This window comes from Salvelinus fontinalis, chromosome 5 (genome assembly GCF_029448725.1).
Source record: "Salvelinus fontinalis isolate EN_2023a chromosome 5, ASM2944872v1, whole genome shotgun sequence".
In the NCBI taxonomy this organism is placed as follows: Eukaryota; Metazoa; Chordata; class Actinopteri; order Salmoniformes; family Salmonidae; genus Salvelinus; species Salvelinus fontinalis.
The window spans coordinates 32,229,064-32,251,957 of NC_074669.1; the positions used below are offsets into that span (position 1 = coordinate 32,229,064).

Here is a 22,894-nt window from a genome sequence, read left to right on the forward strand (position 1 = left end):
TTTAGTTGATGAGTAACCCTGGTTTAGTTGATGAGTAACCCTGGTTTAGTTTCTGGTTTAGTTGATGAGTAACCCTGGTTTAGTTTCTGGTTTAGTTGATGAGTAACCCTGGTTTAGTTGATGAGTAACCCTGGTTTAGTTTCTGGTTTAGTTGATGAGTAACCCTGGTTTAGTTTCTGGTTTAGTTGATGAGTAACCCTGGTTTAGTTTCTGGTTTAGTTGATGAGTAACCCTGGTTTAGTTTCTGGTTTAGTTGATGAGTAACCCTGGTTTAGTTTCTGGTTTAGTTGATGAGTAACCCTGGTTTAGTTTCTGGTTTAGTTGGTGAGTAACCCTGGTTTAGTTTCTGGTTTAGTTGATGAGTAACCCTGGTTTAGTTTCTGGTTTAGTTGATGAGTAACCCTGGTTTAGTTTCTGGATTAGTTGATGAGTAACCCTGGTTTAGTTTCCCTGGCACTGTTTTCCACATGCTAACATTTTAGCATTTGTGGCACAAATCCGATTGTAGTCATAAGACCGATATTACATTTTTCGCACATTATGTCCAAATCATCCAAAAGTATCTCAAATTGGTTGTGAAGCTTAACAAAGTTACTTTTAGATCATGTGAATATGATACGCGAAAAATGCTAATATCCATCCCATGACTTAAAGTGGGATTTGTGCCACGAATGCTCAAACGTTAGCATGTGGAAACAAGGCCAGGGAAACTAAACCAAAGCATTGATTAATGTCATACTTGTCCATAGACTGCTTACAAACTAAGGAAACCAATATGTCATTTTGTAATTTGGGTGAACTATCCCTTTAAGTAAAGAAGTTGGAAACCTACTTAGCATCTCTTGTATGTTATTAATTTTTGTATTCACTCAGCAATTATACTATTCGTCTCATCATAGTTGCTCATTGAGAACTTTTAATGTCAAGGTGAATTAGGCCTCGAGACTTGCGCTGAGATCAGTGGAAGCCAGGCTCTCCAGGAAAGATTTGACCCTGGAAATGACTGGTTGGCATTTGGAGAGGTTCAGAAATACTCCCGATGTGTAGTGTTTGTAACACAGGTTCAGAAGAGTTAATAGAGTCTTAGTGGCCTTGCATGCACTCCCACCTGTTACCAAATGTTAACAATGTGAGAGCAACAACTTTACACACCAACCAAGACATTAAAGAATCAACTTCCTGTGTTCAAACCAACGGGGGTTCAAATGGTCTGAACTGTCGCTCGCTTTTTTCACTCTTCACTGCAGCGGCTGTTGGCATTTCTATTTTTTTTTGTCTTTGGATGTTGGCTGATTTGTTTTTTAGACGAGGCTTGTGTTTCAAAAGAACATTCTCAGGATTGTGACATCTGACTGGAAGCTTTTGAAGCATCTCAGATGTCACACAGATATCCCTTGCATCCCCCTCCGCACCCACCAGTGCTCAACCCCCAGCCTCTAGTGCCCATCACTAGCCACTCACCACTGTGAGGTTCTGACGTCAGATGCGGGCTGCACTGTATTTCGGAGGACACCCTCTATGCCCCATTCTATTCTTAAAACTCCACCTCTGTTGAGCTGTGTAGAAAAGAGGACATACTGGCACCTCTCTCTGTTCTCTGTCTCTCTTCACAGTCTCCTCTGACTGTATTGTTGTCTTTGGGAAATTATTTGAATTTCATTGTTCTTCATAAACAAGCTGGAACTGGACTTATTGGACTTGAATCCATTGTGAAGAGGGTTCAGTGGTCGAACAGTCAATTGGTTGGACGATCTGACGGTTTTCTGGTTGGACTACAACCACAGAGGGAGTTTTCTGTGTTTGAGGAGAGCAGGGAAGAGACGAGCTAGCTGCTGAGTGAAGGAGTGAAAGAGTATCATCTTGTAATTAGTGGACTGGACTCTGAAAGAGGTACTGGTTTAAGATAAGGAACAATCACCCTGGGTTCCCATTTAGAGGAAGTACAGTACAAGGAGGGTTACATTTCATTTCAACGAACCATTGACTTTTTAACCAAGGATGGAACTTGCATGTGTTTGAGAAGAGCAGGGAAGACCTACCGTAGCTGCTGTGCGTGAAGAACAGAGGTGGTTACATTACGGTTTAACCAGCCATTGACCATGGTTGACCGCTCTGCTGCGGAACCCACCATGAGCTCCAGCCTGGTCAACTCTCTTGCCAAGGTGTACGACCGCAACCCTCTTCATGGTCAGAAACTGGCCGGGACAAAGCTGATACGTTCACCCACTGGACCTGACAAACAACCCCAGACACCGTCCTCACCCTCTTCCTCCTCTTCTCCGGTCATTGTTACATGGTGCGTTGAGACTGAAAGCCGCATGGACTCTCTAAGCAGCCAGATGGAGCATCTGCTTAACCTCCAGGAGACCGTCATCACCCGGCTGGACAGCCTGTCCCGGGACCTGGGGGGCGTGGGGAGGGAGGTGGCCTCTCTCCGGGCCGGGGCCTGGGGGTCGGCTGGAGGTCTGGGCCAGACACAGGGTAAGGCCCAGACCCAGGGGGTGGAGGTGGTGGGTCAGGCCCAGGATGTGGCTGCGGCCTGTAGGGTGCTCCAGGGGGTGGTGCAGGAGGCCAGCCAGCGAGTGGAGCAGCAGGGGCAGAGGCTGGAGGGAGTGGAGAGGCTGGTGGAGGGAATGCATCAGGTCATCGGTTTCATCGGAGAGGTGGTGAAGAGCTCTCTGCTGGCTGAGCTGCTGTTTAATAAGCCTGGAGGATGTAAGGTGGCTAAGGCCAAACAAGCCAGGAAGGTGAGTTTGTATGGGACACGACACACACCACACACGCCCTGAGGAAGGCGTTGGCTGAAACGCATGCCAGTGTGTGGTGTATAAAGACATGTTGCTATTAAAGAAAATTAATTAAACGCTTTGATTGTAAATCATAATCACGTGAGTGCTGACCATTTTTTCCCCTATTTTTATATTGAAGCCAGGGCTCTGTATCTTAATATCAGGGCTGACACACGCCATTGCTGGTCCTCTTTGTATCTTCATTAGATGCTTTTCTAGGTTGTAGATGTATATGCTAGCTTGAATCATCACTCAAAACTTTGAATGTCCATATTCAACCCTGGTCATATCATATCTACACAGCAATGGAGAGGACTTTAGTGTCTGTGAAATGAGACAAATCATTTGTCTCTGAGAGTTAAGATGATGGTTCCTTAGCATTATGTGAGCTAAATTCACAGTGTCCAGTGAAGGAGTCTAGAAGTCATAGAGACTGAGCCAGACATTTATAGAGGAGAATTGTGTTAGTGGATAACTCTCTGAATGTGTGACATGACTTCTCATGATTCATCAGTCTACCAGTTGGACAGTTGGCTTTGTGGAGGCATCTCCACATATCCAGCATTACACTGTGCATGTCAACCATGCTTAGTCATTTAACTATCCTTCAACCATTCTCAAGGCTGAGATAATATTGCCCCAACCTAGAACTAAAGGCAACTGGAGTGCTTGTGGGGCTTTTAGATGACTGGTGTCGATTTTATTAACACTTTAGAAGCAGCCAACATATTTTAGGTTTAACAAATGTCCAACCGTATACCATGTGTGTCTGTTTTCTTTGTGCTTATGTATTCAGGCTAATTCCTATTTACATTGTGTGTTTATCGTTGTGTGTCTACGTTTGTGTGAACTGAACAATACTGTACTCTGTCTGTGTGCGTGATGTGCACACATGAGTCTGTGTGTGTGTGCTCGTGTGCGTGTGTTGAGGTACCGGTATCATTTATACCTGCTTTCTGCTGATTCAGTAGCTCTTGTTGGGACATGGCATGTACCCCTGTAATGGATAGCAACCGTTTTACGGGCTCCTGACCAATTCTGCTATTTGTTATATATTTTTTTGCATTGATCGTGACTTTTATTTTTGCATAATGTTTCCGACACTGTTTACTATGACCGAAAAGAGCTTCTGGACATCAGAATAGCTATCATTAACCTCGATTTGGATGAAGATTTCTACTTCAACGAATCAGAGGCACAGGACATACTACTCACCCGGGACCAGGCCTTAATCCCCAAGACTCGGAAGAGAAAAAGGCGGCGTTAGAGAGGCCGATGTGAAGGCACCCTGACAAACTACATCGGCGAGTACATAAACCGCATCCACCCTCCGTTCTATTGGCAAACATACACTCACTGGGGAACAAACTTGACACGCTTCATTCAAGAAAACCTCATGTTAAGCTGTAGACCATACTATTTACCAAGAGTTTTCATCTATATTTTTTGGAGCTGTCTATTCACTGCCCAAACTGATTCTGGCACCAAGACCGCATACAAGGAGTGGTATAGGGCCATAAGCAAACAAGAAAATGCTCATCCAGAGGTGCTCCTAGTGGCCGGTGATCTTAATTACGGAAAACAGAAATCCGTCTTATTTAATTTCCACTAACATGTCACCTGTGCAACTAGAAGCAAAAACTCTAGATCACCTTTACTCCACACAGAGACACATACACATCTCTCCCTCGCACTCCATTTGGCAAATCTGACCATATCTCTATCTTCTTGATTCCTGCTTAAAACCAAAAACTCAAACCGGAAGTACTATGTTCCAAGATTGATCCAATGGCATTGAGGAGTTTACCACATCAGTCACCAGCTTCATTAAGAAGTGCATCGACGACGTTGTCCTCACAGTAACCGTACATACAGTTCATATCCCAACCAGAAGTCATGGATTACAGGTAACATCAGCACTGAGTTAAAGGCTAGAGCTGACGCTTTCAAGGAGTGGGACACACCAGAAGCTTATAAGAAATCCTGCTACACGCTCCGACAAACCATCACGTAGACAGAGCGTCAATACAGGACAAAGATTGAATCCTACTACACCGGCTCTGACTCTCGACAGATGTGGCAGGGCTTGCAAACTATCACAAATTACAAAGGCAAACCCAGACACAAGCTGCCCAGTGACGTGAGCTAAATGCCAGACGAGCTAAATGCCTTCTTGCTCGCTTTGAAGCAAGCAACACTGAACCATGCATGAGAGCACCAGCTGTTCCGGGCGACTGTGTGTTCACGCTCTCCATTGCCGATGTGAGTTAGACCTTTAAACAGGTTAACATACACAACGCTGCAGGGCTAGATGGATTACCAGGACATGTACTCAGAGTATGCGCTGACCAGCTGGCAAGTATCTTCGCCGACATTTTCAAACTCTCTCTGACCAAGTCTGTAATACCTACATGTTTCAAGCAGACCACCAGACCAAGCAGACCATAGTCCCAAGAACGCCATGGTACACTGTCTAAATTACTATTGCCCTGTAGCAATCACATCTGTAGCCATGAAATGCTTTGAAAGTCAGGGCTCACATCAACACTCATCCCAATCTCTCCCTCAGCGCCAGCAAGACAAAAGAGCAGAATGAAGGTCTACAGTAGCCTCAACAGCACTCTGTAGGGTAGCACCATGGTGTAGCCCGGAGGACAGCTAGCTTCCGTCCTCCTCTGGGTACATGGACTTCAATACAAAACCTAAGATGCTCATGGTTCTCCCCCCATTCCATAAACTCACCCAGTAATTATGACAACTTCCATATGACGTCCTCCAACCTATCAGAGATCTTGCAGCATGAACTGACATGTTGTCCACTCAATCATAGGATCAGAAAATGTATCTAGTACTGAAAGTATAAGCTATAGATAGCTAGCAGTGCATAACATGTGGTGAGTAGTTGACTCAAAGAGAGAGAAAGACAATAGTTGAGTTGTTTTGAACAAATCAATTTCTTCAGAAATGAAGGAGATGAGAGAGAGCGATAGCAATTTTTTTTTCCACTTTCACTTTCTTAGCTAGCTAATGCAGCTTGCTAGTTTAGACTACTCAAACACCCGGCTCAAACAGACGGGATGCTATGTTAGCTAGCTGGCTATGACTATCCAACACTGGAACTCTTCCAAGTCAAGGTAAGCTTTTGTTTTACTAATTTACTGCCACCGGGGTCCGCTATTGTAACTGCTAAGCTGCTTACTGACTGTACACAGTACTGCATGATTGTAGCGGGTTTACTAACGCATTAGTTCTATAAGCTATGTTGACTATGATGTTACTTTAACTAATATGGTGACAACGATGTAGCCTGTGTGTAGTGGTTAGCGGTTACGTTATCAAGGTTTTTGTTAGATTATTTTTTGCCTAGTCCCAGACAGTTGATGTGTTTTGCATTGAAGTCCACAAATGAATGGAAAAGGTGAGAGGAGGAGAGTGCGTAGATGGCTGCTATGAAAGTGAACTGTGTTTATGTGTGATCAGGGGTGTATTCATCCTGCCGATTTAGTTGAAAAGCGTTTCTTAAACGGAAGCAAATGGAATGAAACGGGGAAAACATACCTGAATTTGTCCAATAGAAACTGTTGTTTGTAACTGCAACTAGTGATTACACCCTATATCAGCTAGATGCAGGCAAGAGTGTGCAAAGTGGCATTGAATGTGTCACTGTCTGTCCATGTGTCACCGTCTGTCACCTCACATTTTTCTCCCAACCTGTGTGTCACCAACATATGCTAGGTTGTAGCAACCCCATGATGGGTATGGGAAATATTTGAGTATTACGTAGTAGCCTAAACCTATCGATGTTACATTGAACTGTGTGAATGGAATATGAATGACAGTCATCCAACATGCTGTAATAGAAATAAGGCCATGTTCATGAAAAAAAAGATTGTTCTCCCTCATCTTTAACGGCACCGACCGCCACTGACTGGTACTCTGTGTATATAGCCATGTTCTCATTACTCATATTGTATTTTTTGTTTTTTATTATTATGGATTTACTTTCCTATTATTTCTCTATTTTCTTTCTCTCTGCATTGTTGGGGAGGACCCAAGTGAAGCATTTCACTGCTAGTCTACACCTGTTGTTTTTCGACGCATGTGACAAATAAAATAACATTTGACACACACAAACATACACACAGTCTTGCTTAACTAACCTTGTGGGGACACACAATTGATTCCCATTCAAAATACTATTTCCCCTAACCTCTAACCCTAACTCAAAACCTAACCTCAACCCTTTCCAGTTTTTGTTTGTTAATTATGTCCCCACAAGTCGAGTTAGACACGCCACACACACACACACACACCACACCACACATTGAGATAAAATGAAAGTCATTCTACTGTTCCTGTCGAGGAGAGGATCTGTCCACCATGACATGACAACCATGCTTCAGTTATGATGGCAACCATAGCAACGGCTACAAACACCTGCATCTGTTTATGAGTAGTGAAAGATACAACTTAACTGTTGCTATCGGAAATGTGCTGCTGTATACACACTCTGTTATATAATACATGCGTGGAATCTGAACTAATAGCTTTCACAGATTATTAAAGCATCCTGGCCATACGTGCCAATTGTTGGTAACGGGAGGTGCAAACGAATGTGCAAACACTTTTGGAGTCTCAAACCTTTCCCTTCTAAATTTCTTTCCATCACTCCCTTCTCTTTACATTGACTATCATAGCATTAACAAGTCACATAATAAGTTGCATGGACTCAACCTGTGTGCAATAACAGTGTTTAACATTATTTGTTGATGACTACCTCATCTCTGTACCACACACACATACAATTATCTGTAAGGTCCCTCAGTCGAGCAGTGAATTTCACCCACAAAAACCAGGGAGTCCAATGCCTCGCAAAGAAGGGTATCTATTGGTAGATGGGTAAAAAAAAATATATTTAAATAAGCAGTCATTGAATATACCTTTGAGCATGAAGTTATGAGTTATTAATTACACTTTGGATGGTGTATCAAAGATACAGGCGTCCTTCCTAACTCAGTTGCCGGAGAGGAAGGAAACCACTCAGGGATTTCACCATGAGGCCAATGGTGACTTTAAAACAGTTACATAGTTAACTCTGCTTGAAAATCTATGTCAATCTATGTACCTGAAAATGGTTGTCTAGCAATGACCAATGACAGAGCTTGAAACATTTTGAAAATTATAATGGGCAAATATTCCACAATTCCACAATCCAGGTGTGGAAAGACTGGCCACCCCTCATAGCCTGGTTCCTCTCTAGGTTTCTTCCTAGGTTTTGGCCTTTCTAGGGAGTTTTTCCCAGACACCGTGCTTCTACACCTGCATTGCTTGCTGTTTGGGGTTTTAGGCTGGGTTTCTCTACAGCACTTCGAGATATTAGCTGATGTACGAAGGGCTATATAAAATAAACTTGATTGATTTGTAATCGCTGCCAAAGGTGATTCTAACATGTATTGACTCAGCAGGTTGAATACTTCATAGCATTAACCAAGATATATTAGTGTTTTGTGTTTCATGATTTTTTTCACAAATGTTCCTATTTTTCTTCCACTTTGACATTACAGAGTGTTTTGTATAGATCGTTGACAAAAAAAAACGGCAATTAAATTGAATCCTACTTTTTACTACAACAAAATGTGGAAAAGGTCAAGGGGTGTGAATACTTTCTGAAGGCGCTGTATACTTCGCAATTTTTTGGGGGGTGGTACCAGGCTGCCTTCAGGCAAGTCTTGTGAGGATGGTGGCTGTTCTAGAGCAAAACAAGACTCACCTTTCCATAGAGGGGTCATATTAGTGTGTAGCCCAAACTGTTCGGACGCTACAAACAGAAGTTGTAAGATTGGCGGTACCGACTTCAGAGGAGTCCTGTGATGCTTGTTGGTGTCCTTGAGCAAAACGGGCGACATGTAAGTGTTCATAAGAGTCTCATCTTTCCATATTAGTTTGCAGGCCAAACCGTTCGGACATGTCTTTTGGTCTGACAAACACAGCTATAGCTCGGCCACCTTCTAGCTAAGATGGAGAAGGCCGACATTGGAGGATGTGGGGGATTGAGACGCAGCCCATGCAAAAACAATTGATATCTCTAGCTTAAACAGACAGCATTTGATGGGGATTTCTTCAGTTTGCTATGAGAGTTTAATGTTTTTATGTCTCCTCCTCTCTCCCTGTCAGCTGAAGGACAATGGGATGAGGGATGGGAAGGACAAGGCCAAACTCAGCCTGAAGTGCCGGAGAGCCCAGAAGAAGAAGCCTCCAGATGCATCAGGTAGCAGAGATAGACACACAAACTTCACCTCAACTTTTAACACAATGAAGCAGTCAAATAAATGTAAATGAACTAGAGCAGGAGTGCTCTTTGGTAATACACATCCATTGAAGGCTGCTCTTTGAAAGTAAGGATGATTGTTTCAGGAAAATAAAGATGTTGATGGGGTGAATCTACCCCAAAGCATGATGTTGTCTGCTCTGTTTGTCCCTCCTCAGACTCTGTAGAGGCCCTCCTTCTAGACCAGGTAGAGAAGCTCAACAGGCAGAATGCTGAGCGTTCCCATGGTAACGGGGTGGTTCTGGACATGCCCCGCCTCCCCGTTGTCCAACCAGAGGACATGGAAGAGCTAGAGGGGAAGGAGGAGGAGAAGAGGAAAACCCCCGAGCAGGAGGAAGGGCAGAGGGCCAGGGAAGAAGAGGAAAAGGAGGGGGATATATTTGGTGAATCTGACCCTGAGGAAGAGGAGGGAAGAGAGGGAGAGGCACTGAAGATTAAGGTGGAGCACGTTAAAGAGGAAGACGGGGAGAAGAGAGGGGAAGGAGGGGAGAAAGAGTCATCAGAACCTCCAGAAAGGTACCGTTCGACACTCAACCCATCTTATGACGTTACTACTACTGTAAATCTCAACTTCTGTATACGCCTACCAAAAGAACTACTGGCAGTTACTTACCTAACACAATTGACAGTTGTTTTGGTGTTTGTTCATTATTTAGTTCTGAGGAGTTCGGTGCCAGCAGTAATTGTGGCGTCAATGAGGAGTATTGGGTGAAAGATAACTTGAAAACGAGTCGAGTGGAGGAAAGGAAAGAGGGGGAAGAGGAGGAAGGAGGAGTTCCTGAGGGTTCAGAGCTTCAGGCTGCCCAATCAGAGGCAGAGAAGACGGAGAAGGAAGAGGAGGTGGATGATGGACAGTCAAAAGAGTACATCATTGGTGAGGTTCATAATTTTTCAGAATGGGAAACTGACAAATGTTTGAAAACAAAGCTAATTTGGACTTTTGTTGCCATTGTGACAACATTCCTAAAATACAATGGGGTATTGAGATATCTTCTGTAAATTAAGTGAAGTATCTTGATATTACCCTGGATGGGCAAGCAGGCTGATAAACATTCAGAAACCCTAACTAGTACTGTCTTTCTAGTTAGGGACATTAGACTTTGTCACTCACACCACAGATCACATTACATTAAAGGGATACTTCGGGATTCTTCTGACTTTCCCAGAGCCAGATGAACTCGAGTATAACATGTTTATGTCTCTGTGTCCAGAATACAGGAAATTAAAGGACATTTCAATAGCCAATGCTAACTAGTATGCTAGTAGATACAGTTGAAGTCGGAAGTTTACATGCACCTTAGCCAAATACATTTATACTCAGTTTTTCACAATTCCTGACATTTAATCCTAGGTCAGTTAGGATCACCACTTTATTTTAAGAATGTGACATGTCATAAATAACAGAATAATAGTAGTGAGAATGATTTATTTCAGCTTCTATTTCTTAAATCATATTCCCAGTTTACATACACTCCATTTAATATTTGGTAGCATTGCCTTTAAATTGTTTAACTTGGGTCAAACGTTTTGGGTAACCCTCCACAAGCTTCCCACAATAAGTTGGGTGAATTTTGGCCCATCCCTCCTGACAGAGCTGGTGTAACTGGGTCAGGTTCGTAGGCCTCCTTGCTTGCAAATGCTTTTTCAGATCTACCCACAAATGTTCTATAGGATTGAGGTCAGGGTTTGTGATGGCCACTCCAATACCTTGAGTTTGTTGTCCTTTCGCCATTTTACCACAACTTTGGAAGTATGCTTGGGGTCATTGTCCATTTGGAAGACCCATTTGCGACCAAGCTTTTAACTTCCTGACGGATGTCTTGAGATGTTGCTTCAATATATCCACATACATTTCCTACCTCATGATACCATCTATTTTGTAAAGTGCCCCTGTCCCTCCTGCAGCAAAGAACCCCCACAACATGATGCTGCCCACCCCCGTTGTCACGTTCCTGACCTGTTTTCTGTTGTTTTTGTATGTGTTTAGTTGGTCAGGGCGTGAGTTGGGGTGGGCATTCTATGTTATGTGTTTCTATGTTTAGGTTGTTTGGTAATTAGCCTTATATGGTTCTCAATCAGGGACAGGTGTTTGACGTTTCCTCTGATTGAGAACCATATAAAGGTAGGCTGTTCACACTGTTTGTTTGTGGGTGATTGTCTTCCGTGTCTGTGTATGTCGCACCACACGGGACTGTTTCGTTTTCGTTCGTGTATGTAGTCTGTTCCTGTTCGTGCGTTCTTCGTGTTTATGTAAGTTCACATGTTCAGGTCTGTCTATGTCGTTTTGTTGTTTTGAGTTTATTCAAGTGTTCATCGTGTTTCGTCTTGTTATAATAAATCATTATGGATTCAACCTACGCTGCATTTTGGTCCGACCCTTACTCCGCATTAGACGAGCGTTACACCCGTGCTTCATGGTTGGGATGGTGTTCTTCGGCTTGCAAGCTTCAACCTTTTTCCTCCAAACATAATGATGGTCATTATGGCCCAACAGTTCTATTTTTGTTTCATCAGACCAGAGGACATTTCTCCAAAAAGTACGATACGGTAGTCTGGGTTTTTTATGGCGGTTTTGGAGCAGTGGCTTCTTCCTTGCTGAGCGTCCTTTCAGGTTATGTTGATATAGGACTCATTTAACTGTGGATATTGTAACGACAGTCTATTTCGTCCTCCTCATCGGACGAGGAGAGGCGAGAAGGATCGGAGGACCAATGTGCAGTGTGGTAAGTTTCCATGATTTAATATGCAATGAAAACAATATACAATTACAAAATAACAAAACAACTAACCGTAACAGTCCCGTGTGGCACAAACACTGACACAGATAACAACCACCCACAAAATCCCAACACAAAACAAGCCACCTATATATGATTCTCAATCAGGGACAACGATTGACAGCTGCCTCTGATTGAGAACCATATTAGGCTGAACACAGAAACAGACAAACTAGACACACAACATAGAATGCCCACCCAGCTGACGTCCTGACCAACACTAAAACAAGCACAACACATAAGAACTCTGGTCAGGACGTTACATATATAGATACTTTTGTACCTGTTTCCCCCAGCATCTTCACAAGGTCCTTTGCTGTTGTTCTGGGATTGATTTGGACTTTTCGCACCAAAGTACATTTATCTCTAGGAGACAGAACATGTCTCCTTCCTGAGCGGTATGACGGCTGCATGGTCCCATGGTGTTTATACTTGCATACTATTGTTTGTACAGACGAACGTGATACCTTCAGGCATTTGGAAATTGGTCCCAAGGATAAACCAGACTGGAGGTCTAAAATGTTTTTTTCTGAGGTCTTGGCTGATTTCATTTGATTTTCATAAGATGTCAAGCAAAGAGGCACTGAGTTTGAAGGTAGGCCTTGAAATACATCCATAGGTACACTTCCAATTGACTCAAATGATGTCAATTAGCCTATCAGAATCTTCTAAAGTCATGACATAATTTTCTGTTTAAAGGCACAGTCAACTTAGTGTATGTAAACTTCTGACCCACTAGAATTGTGATACAGTGAAATAATCTGTCTGTAAACAATTGTTGGGAAAATTACTTGTGTTATGCACAAAGTAGATTTCCTAACCAACTTGCCAAAACTATAGTTTGTTAACAAGAAATTTGTGGAGTGATTGAAAAACGAGTTTTAATGACTCCAACCTAAGTGTATGTAAACTTCAGACTTCAACTGTACCTATAGACTTCCAGACTATGCACTAATGCTAGTTAACAACTTCCTTCAAGCTGCACGCATTAAAATGGTATCCACATTAAAATGGTATCCACGAGTTCAGCTGACTCTGGGGAAATAGATTGCCAAAATCCCAAAATATCTCTTTAACACCATGCGTGTATGAACTTCACACACATGACACAGCTGGCATATTGGATTATGAAATGCTGGCATCACGCCATCTGATCTGTTTGGTTACTAAGAACAGAAAATAATCTATCTTCCGTATGCTCCTCCCTATCCTCACTTCTGTCCCCTCAAACCCTTTCTCCCCATGTACATGACATCCCTCATCCCTCTCCTTTCCTCCATCTCTCCAGACTCTAGCCCTCCGCCAGCAGCCCCCTTTGACCACCGCATCGTGACTCCTAAACCTCACCAGGTTACTACCTTCTACGCCATTAACAGAGAGGAGGTCCTAGGAGGGTGAGTTGGGAGGAGAGAGTGAGAGACGGGTAGAGAGAAAGAGAGAGAGAGGATGGCAGGCCCAGGCAGGGGATCCATAATACACTCACAGTTCAATTAGACCCTCAAACACACACTACACTGAAACCCCCAACCTCAGCTCTCATAACATCACAGTCAGGCCATCCATTTGTACTCCACAGTATGTGAAACCCCCCCCCCCCCCACCCCCACCCCCAGCTGGAATGAAATAGGGGAAATCTCACACTTGTGGTGGGGCCAGTTACAGTATTTTCCAGAGCTATTTTAAATGCCCTCTCAATGGCAGATGATTGGACGGCCCAGGGGGCATTTATTACGCAATGACAGAGTGTGTGTGAGTACGCGCACGCAGTGGTAGAAAAAGTACCCAATTGTCATTCTTGAGAAAGTTAAGATACCTTAATAGATACCTCAAGTAAAAGAGAAAGTAACCAAGTAAACCACTTTAGTAAAAGTATACCATTATTTGGTTTTAAATATACTTAAGTATCAAAAGTAAAAGTGTAAATCCTTTAAATTCCATATGTCAGACATCACAATTTTCTTGTTTTTTAAAATTACGCTTAGCCAGGGGCACTCCAAGATTCAGACATAATTTACAAATGAAGCATTTTTTAAAATAAGCGTTCAAAATGTAACGAGTACTTTTGGGTGTCAGGGGAAATGTATGGAGTAAAAAGTACATAATTTTCATTAGGAATGTAGTAAAGTACAAGTAATCAAAAATATAATAGTAAAGTACAGATACCCCACAAAAACGACTTAAGTAGTACTTTAAAGTATTTTTACTTAAGTACTTTACACCACTGTGTGTGTGACAGGGGTCTCTGATGCAACCAGCCAACCAACCAGTGTTAAAAGCCAGTGTGTGTGTGTGTGTGACAGGGGTCTCTGATGCAACCAGCCAGTCAGCCAGTGTTAAACCCAGACTCTGTATCTGCTGATTACTGTATTACTGCTCTGCACGCTAACACATCTCCCAGATAGCTGCAATAGTGACACATAATTCATATTACTGATTGACGTCATTACAGAGAGAGAGAGAGTGTGTTTGCCATGCCTACGCCCTACAATGACAACCCCAAAAGCCTGATATAGAAAATAAACATGACTATAAGGTTATTACCGTACTATCCTTAGCCTAGCCCAGACAAAAAGAACAGGGTGTCATCACTGTTTATGAACGTGTTTCTCTGTTTGTGACTTTGGGTTCATAGGGGACGTTTTGGACAAGTCCATAAATGCGTCGAGAAATCTTCTGGACTGAAGCTGGCTGCCAAGATTATCAAAGCCAGGAGCCAGAAAGAGAAGGTAAAGACCTTGATCTAAATATTAGACCTGAAACAGATACTTTAATTGAGGCCTCCCAGGTATACATTTCAGACATTGATAGCATATGTCGTAAAGAATTTGTATGTCCAAAATGACACCCCGTTCCCTATCTAGTGCACTACTTTTGATCAGGGCCCTGGTCAAAAGCAATGCTCTACATAGGGAATACAGTGCCATTTGGAAAGAAGCCTTAATATCAGTTGTACAATGTGTGTCCAATGTCCCCTCCATGAAGATGGAAAGATATTTTATAATAGCACAACGTCATAGAGAATAGAGAAACATTTTTAAATAGATATAGCTTAATCCCCCCCCTAATACTCACGGCACATGAGTCAGTCTCTTCTCAGCTTAGTGTGACATGTGAGATGAGACAGCCATCAGATGTCTGTGGCAGTGCATCGCTGAATGGCTACGTTATCATTTCAGATATTCATAAAGTGCAGTTAGCCTACCGAAACCAGGCTCAAAGCCGTAGCTGGCTCAAGTTTCTGTGTGGTACTGTAGGTCTCAAAAACGGACCTCGCTGGGTTTGTCTGTCTGTCTGTCTGTCTGTCTGTCTGTCTATGGATCTAATGTCTAAAGTATTGGCCTGTTTCCCAGGACGTGGTGAAGAATGAGATCCAGGTGATGAACCAACTTAATCACGCCAACCTGATCCAGCTCTACGCTGCTTTCAAGTCACGCCACGACATCATCCTCGTCATGGAATAGTGGGTCTCCCTCTCTCTCTCTCTTATTCTCTGTATATATACAGGTATATATATGTATATATATGTGTGTGTGTGTGTGTGTATTCATGAGTTTGCATCTGTGGCCTTTGAAATGTTTGAATCCTTTTGTTTGTAGTGTGATTCTGAAGATTCAATTAAAGTATCTAAAGTGTGTGTATTTCTCCTCTTTGCGCTACACCATATATCACCTGTCTATATTCCTGTGTGTGACGGTATCTCTCTCCGCTCTGCCATCCAGAATGTGTGTGACTGTATTTCTCACCCTTATACAGTGTGGATGGAGGGGAGCTGTTTGACCGGATCATAGACGAGAACTACAACCTGACAGAGCTAGACACGGTGCTGTTCATCAGACAGATCTGTGAGGGATTACAGTACATGCACAAGATGTACATCTTGCATCTAGACCTCAAGGTATATGACCCACTCTCTAAGTCTTCATTTGCCATTCAAATCAAATCGCATTTTATTTGTCACATGTGCCCGAATACAACAGAAGTTACTGTGAAATGCCTACTTACGAGCCCTTAACCAACAACACAGTTCAAGAAATATAGTTAAGAAAATATTTACTAAATAAACTGAAGTACAAAATAAAATAAATTGTTAGCGCGTTGTTAGCGCGTTTAGTTCACCAATCGAAATTCACAAGGCGCGGGCAAGTCCAGACGAAAGTCCAGATGAAAAGTCAAAAACGTTCCATTACAGTTCGTAGAAACATGTCAAACGATGTATTGAATCAATCTTTAGGATGTTTTTATCATAAATCTTCAATAATGTTTCAACCGGACAATTCCTTTGTCTGTAGAAATGAAAAGGAACGCAGCTCGCTCTCACTGCAGCGCGCCTGACTTAGCTCATGGCATTCTGCCAGACCTCTTAGTCAAACAGCTCTTATTCTCTCCCCCTTCACAGTGGAAGCCTGAAACAAGATTCTAAAGACTGTTGCCATCTAGTGGAAGCCTTAGGAAGTGCAATATGATCCCATAGACACTGTATATTCGAAAGGCAATAACTTGAAAAACTACAAACCTCAGATTTCCCACTTCCTGGTTGGATTTTTCTCAGGTTTTCACCTGCCATATGAGTTCTGTTATACTCACAGACATTATTCAAACAGTTTTAGAAACATCAGAGTGTTTTCTATCCAATCTACTAATAATATGCATATATTAGCTTCTGGGCCTGAGTAGCAGGCAGTTTACTCTGGGCACGCTTTTCATCCGAACGTGAAAATGCTGCCCCCTATCCCAAACAGGTTAAGGAGCTTTTTGGACCTAAACTTGGCTCTCCGTTACCGCTTGCCATGCGGTAGCAGAGAGAACAGTCTATGACTTGGGTGACTGGAATCTTTGACAATTTTTTGGGCCTTCCTCTGACACCGCCTAGTGTATAGGTTCTGGATGGCAGGAAGCTTGGCCCCAGTGATGTACTGTGATGTACGCACTACCCTCTGTAGCGCCTTGCGGTCGGATGCCGAGCAGTTGCCATACCAGGCGGTGATGTAACCGGTCAGGATTTTCTCGATGGTGCAGCTGTAGACCTTTTTGAGGATCCATCTCTTTCCCATTTTCTCCTCCACCTGTGCACTTCTCCCTATTTATCTCTATTGAAAACCTTGCCTGTATCACCACCTTTCGGTCATTGTCTTAGAATAGGTAGCTTGTTTCTTTGTCTCACTCTTTTGTGTCCTTTCCTAGCCGGAGAACATTCTGTGTGTGAGCAGAGCAACAAACAAGATCAAAATAATAGACTTTGGGCTTGCAAGAAGGTAAGATACAAATGTCTACCGTATATATGGTCTATTTCTCTGTCTCTCTTTTCAGGGGCATTCTCTATATGTTCTTAACACTCTTCTCTCCTCATTCCCTCCTCTATCCCTGTCTCAGGTATAAGCCCAGGGAAAAGTTGAGGGTTAATTTTGGAACGCCAGAATTCCTAGCTCCAGAAGTCATCAACTATGAATTTGTCTCATTCCCCACAGACATGTGGAGTCTGGGAGTCATCACATACATGCTGTGAGTCCTCATAAACAATGACATTTACGTTCTCACACTCACAGACAGTACACAAGCTACCTACCCTAAGATGTGGATGGGTGACATCAAAAATACACTACAGCGACATGGTTTAAATTCAATGTGCTGACACCTAAATAACACTATTCAAAGGAAACAAGCTCCCGCGCAACGGAGCTTGCATGGTATGAATAGTTAACGTTTCAGCCTCCTAGCCTTTGTCAGAGCTTTTGTGATCACTTATCCTCAATGTCATCACTGTGGCTCACCTCTCTCGCTGTGCCTCCAGGCTGACTGGTCTGTCTCCATTCCTGGGTGACGATGACAACGAGACTCTGAACAACATCCTTGCCTGTCAGTGGAACTTTGAGGAGGAGGAGTTTACAGACATCTCTGAGGAGGCCAAAGACTTCATCGCGCGCCTGCTGATCAAGAGCAATAGGTGAAGGTTACTGTGTGTTACTTTTTGTGTGCTATCTAAGGTTGTGTTATTATTCAGTTGTAGACCTGTGTGTCCCTGTGATAGTGTGTGTTTTAATCATGCATGTGTGTGTTTGTGGGTGTGTTCCCTAGTTGGAGGATGAGTGCCTCACAGTCACTGAAACATTCCTGGCTGTCGGACAGTAATCTTCACTACCGCCTGCATCAGAAGGTAAAACACACACACTGACACTACTTTCCATCCTTGAGATTTGTTTGGTATGATGCATTTAACCCATTTGTATTACACTACAGTAACATGGTAAATGCACTGTACATTTTCTTACAGAAAAATAAGTGCCACTCAACGCACACTCACCCTCCCCGAAAATCTAGACAGGTAAGCCCTCAAAACCACCCAGCCAACCAGCTCACAAACCTTATTGACTTTCCATTCATCTATATTCACAAATATACTGTAGGTGCCAAACATCAGTCTTTCTTTTCTATTGGTTTAGTCCCCCATCCCGAATGAGTCTCCCCTCCAAAATGACTCCCAAGACCCTGTGGGCCCCTTATGATGACATGGGCAGGTGCCTATTGATGACACTGGGGCCAGGGGCGGGGCCCAACACTGGACCAACACTGCTGTACCTGTATGGCTACTCAATCACTACTCTCTGCGCTGCCTCGCATCCTCGCATCCGTTAGCTTTGCACCGCGGCTCGCTATAGCTCTCGCCACAGATGGGAGGGTGTGAGGCCGGCAGGAAGTTTTGGGTTACATTTCTACCTCCAACCCCAGCCCCCTCCCACTCTGTTACTCTGGCCACAACATCACCAAAGACACCCAGCTAACAATGTCCACAGTGGCACGGTGCACCATGCGGTCATTCAGTCCTACAAGCACAAAAAGAAGGGACCTTCGCCATGACAAGGGAAGAGGGGATTGCAGGTGGGGTGGCCAACAACTGTTTGTTAAACAGCTGAATGTCCCTTATGGGCCAGTGTATTGCTCTCCTAGCTTCAGTTGGGTAACTGAAAGAACCGAGTCGGGACAGAGCTGACATGTGCAGCCCCTGGGCTGAGGTTTAGGAGGAGGGCTTCTAGTCTGAGAGGACATCATGCACAGCCCCTCGGACCCAGTAGGCATCATTCTGCCGAATGAAAGATGAGGCGTGGAGTGAAATAGTGGAGTGCCCATTTTCCCCCAGTAGAAATTGTATCCGGTATTAATGTAGTGTTTATCATATTGCGATTAATGTGGTGTAACAGTTACCTAAAACTTGACATTACTTGATAAAGAAACGTATGTGTTAATGTGATGGCTACCTTCATAATAGTTTTGTGTAATTAATAAAGGTATTTTGCACAGTCACATGTTATAAGCATCATGCCCCGAACTTTAATGGATCACTATCAAATACAAACGGAACACCCATCGTATTATTTATGTACATTTTCAGCATACTGTGGATGTGAAATACCTTATCATAGGTCTAGTTTACCAAGTCTTGTCATAACATTGCTTTTTATTTATTTGAGACGTTTTGAATTAGAAGTCTGGTGTGGGAGCATTTATTTTCCTGGTATTTTCCTAGCATAGTTAGGAGTGTTTTTTTTCTTCTTTACATTTGACAATACTGTCTTTCTTCTTTATTTGCCTCATTGAAGTATGTTGTGTTAATTGATTGAAATTGGAAAATTAACAGATTATTCCTTAGTATTTGCTCTTCCCATTGCTGCTAACTTTACTTTCTCCTGGCAACACGGGTGTGAATTTACTATAAAACCACCTCTGTGCTTGCATGCTGTTGGCTTGACCTTTGACCCTGCTTTGCTTTGGCCATTTGGAGTAGCCCTCTCACCTTCCATGAAGGCATACTACTGATCTACAGAACACTACCTATATGATTGAATAATTTATGTTTATCACTGAAGTTAGTAGCCACCTACTGGGCACAGATGTCAGTTCAACGTCTAGTTTTGATTTACAATTGGTTCAGTTGTCAACTAACGTGAATTCAATAATTTTTTGGTTAAAAGATTTAGGTTAGAAGTTGGGTGAAAAAAAGACGAAATGCCCTTACGTTGATAACGTAAATCCAATTATACTGAACAAAAATATGAAGGCAACATGTAAAGTGTTGGTCCCATGTTTCATGAGCTGAAACAAGGGACATGTCCCCCCCCACATTCTGAAATTGCATTTTTGTACCCCCCAGTTTTATCATTGAAATGTGATACAAAACAAGGCAACGATGTGCTTTAGGACCATTTTGGACGCATCCGAACGGTCGGGTAGGCTGTTAGGAATGTTTATCCGACTTAAAACATGTTATAAAATAATAATCATAATTATTGTCCCCCCCACTTCTAAAGCCAAAGTTGCACCCCAGATTATTACACAGGTGCACCTTGTGCAAGGGACAGTAAAAGGCCACTCTAAAATGTGCAGTTTTGTCACACAACACAATGCCACAGATGTCTCACGTTTTGAGGAAGCGTGCAATTGGCATGCTGAGTGCAGGAATGTCCACCAGAGCTGTTGCCAGAGAACTGAATGTTAATTTCTCTACCATAACCACCTCCAACATCGTTTTAGAGAATTTGGCAGTATGTCCAACTGGCCTTAAAACCACAGACAAAATGTAACCACAACAGTCCAGGACCTCCACATCTGGCTTCTTCACCTGCGGGATTGTTTGAGAACAGCCACCCAGACAGCTGATGAAACTAAGGAGTATTTCTGTCTTTAATAATGGCCTTTTGTGGGCAAAAATGTATTGTGATTGGCTGGGCCTGGCTCCCCAGTGGGTGGGCTTATGCCCACCCAGGCATGCGCCCCTGCCTAGTCATGTGAAATGCATAGATTAGGGTCTAATTTATTATTTTCAATTAACTTACTCCCCTATATGAACTGTAAATCAGTAAAATTGTTGACATTTTTGCACGTTGCGTTTTATATTCTTGTTCCGGATAGTTTTACATGTTGATTCAACATCATCACATAGATTTTCGGGGTTGAAATTACGCAGAAACAACGCTGATTCAACCAGTGCCAGTCTATTTGTGCTCTCACACCAACTTCTTGTCACTCATTGTCATGTCAATTACAATTAGCTTGACACTGGCAGCAATGAAGTTGGCAAGAGCACAAACTGATCTGGGACCAGGCTATGAAGTTAGAATTTATGTTCGTGAGTTGTCTTGGTTCCTCAACAGATTTGACTTGAAACGCAAGGCTTAGCGTCCATGAGAAGGGTATATAATAGTATATAAGACCCAGGAGAGAATAAAACACATGAAAGAAGAGTTTATTTATTTGTGTTCTACTGATTACATTTGAAGTGTTTGTGTACTTCTACTGTAGATCTAAATCAAATAAAATGTGTGTATTATTGCCCTGCTATTCTCAAACTGTGGATAGTGGGTTGATTATTATTTGTTCAGATATTGATTGATTGTCAGATTATTTCTTGGTCAGATGATCCATGATATCAAGTTGTTCTCCTTATATCCTTTCAAAGTGGAAAAGCGTTGTGAATTGTTAAACAATATGTGATTTGTTTTTCTGTGATGATTCCTAGATAGAAATGTAGAAAGATAAATAAATACAAATTCTGACGTGATTTATTCCTGGTTTTACTCTACAATGTGAACAATACTTTATTTGACAGTATAGAGAAAGTTAATTGAAATAAGTTATGGAAAATCGGGAGGCAGTAGAATCATCCTATTTTCTACAGCAGGGATGGGCAACTCGTGTTTCCCTCACCTTGCGAGCAAAACATTTTAGCATCCCCCTTTTAACAGCGCAGAGAAAAAATATAGTTTTAGAGTTAATTTCCTGCAATTTTGAAAATTTTGCCATAGGGGTGAGGGTTGTTTACAGTTTTTAGTAAGATATCTGAGTGAGTAAAAAAATCTATGGGGGCCAATAATTTGACCAAGTTTAGATAGCTGGCCGCTAGACTAATTTACGAATCTAAAAATGTTTTTCTGACATGGGCTACTTGAGTGACTGAAATAACAAGGGAAAAACTGCTGATTCACAACCACATTTCCCCTCTTTTGTAGCCCCGTGGGATCCCTGTTGTACAGGGTTTATTAATCAGTGATAATTTGTAGATTTGTTTATGTCTGATACTGGCCACCAGAGAGCAGTATTAGACGGCAACAATCAACCCTCATACTGACTCTGGTGCCCCATATTTCAAGCAGTGCGGCTCATGCTTGATTTGTTTAAGGTCCACATCATATTGCTTTGATAGTCCCTGGTGAATCAACACCATATTCCTTGTATTTTATATCTCCTTTTGAAGACAAGACAAGTTGCCTAAATATGGGGAAAACAGATGGACCCTATACATATTCTCTGGATATTGGGCTATAACAAAAACATTAACACTACTTCTTCAGTGCCTATTTAGATTTACCTTTTTTTTATTCACCCCACAGACGTAATCATTGTGAAACATAAAGTTGCCCAAACTCGCTCCTGGGGCCACTCCTGGGTGCACGTTTCGTTTTTTGCCCTAGCACTACACAGATGGTTCAAATAATCAAGGCTTGATGATAAGCAGGTTATTTGTCACAGCTGTGTAGTGCTAGGGCAAAAAAACAATATGTGCACCCAGGAGTGGCCCCAGGACCGAGTTTGGGAAAACCTGGCCTAAGGGGTAAAAAAACAGGACAAAAGTGAGACGGTGGCTAGACTATAACTTTCTATTAGGCCTACAGTACATGGTCCTATACAACAAACCTACTGGTCTACTCTCTGCTTGATGCCTGTGGTGGGCTCATGATTAGACCACAGGACCTGACTTCTTGCCATGTGTGTGCTGCTAGTCCTCTCCTTGTGCCTTGCCTTCAGGTATTTACCTTAAAACCAGGCCCTGAGCAATGTGGCGGCGGGATATACGTGTCATGCAGAGCAAGATGAAAGCAGCAGGTTCTAGACGTAATTAGGCCCTCCAACTGAGAAGCCAATATATTCACTTCACTACGCTCACCTGAACAAATAAACCCTGAAGGGATGGCGGTATTGATGGGGGCGTTTTGATCGGAGAGAGAGAGAGA

General features: G+C 42.7%; 1 protein-coding gene across 1 annotated transcript; it reads left to right on the top strand.

Annotated features, from left to right (window-relative positions):
* Window positions 1–1,305: 1,305 nt before the first annotated feature.
* Window positions 1,306–21,444, top strand: LOC129855476 (myosin light chain kinase 2, skeletal/cardiac muscle-like). Its single transcript, XM_055923188.1, has 14 exons — window positions 1,306–2,729; window positions 8,964–9,057; window positions 9,276–9,633; window positions 9,774–9,991; window positions 13,183–13,288; window positions 14,527–14,620; window positions 15,245–15,354; window positions 15,648–15,789; window positions 17,076–17,146; window positions 17,265–17,393; window positions 17,683–17,835; window positions 17,967–18,045; window positions 18,163–18,213; window positions 18,332–21,444. Exons 1-14 carry the CDS (start codon window positions 2,100–2,102, stop codon window positions 18,392–18,394), a joined length of 2,298 nt encoding a protein of 765 aa, XP_055779163.1. The 5' UTR covers window positions 1,306–2,099; the 3' UTR covers window positions 18,395–21,444.
* Window positions 21,445–22,894: the final 1,450 nt, after the last annotated feature.

Coding starts and splice junctions, on each gene's coding strand:
- LOC129855476 (XM_055923188.1), top strand. CDS start 2,100: ATGGTTGACCGCTCTGCTGCGGAACCCACCATGAGCTCCAGCCTGGTC. Junction 2,730..8,963: donor GAGGATGTAAGGTGGCTAAG/GCCAAACAAGCC, acceptor TCTCCCTGTCAG/CTGAAGGACAATGGGATGAG. Junction 17,836..17,966: donor CTGCTGATCAAGAGCAATAG/GTGAAGGTTACT, acceptor TGTGTTCCCTAG/TTGGAGGATGAGTGCCTCAC.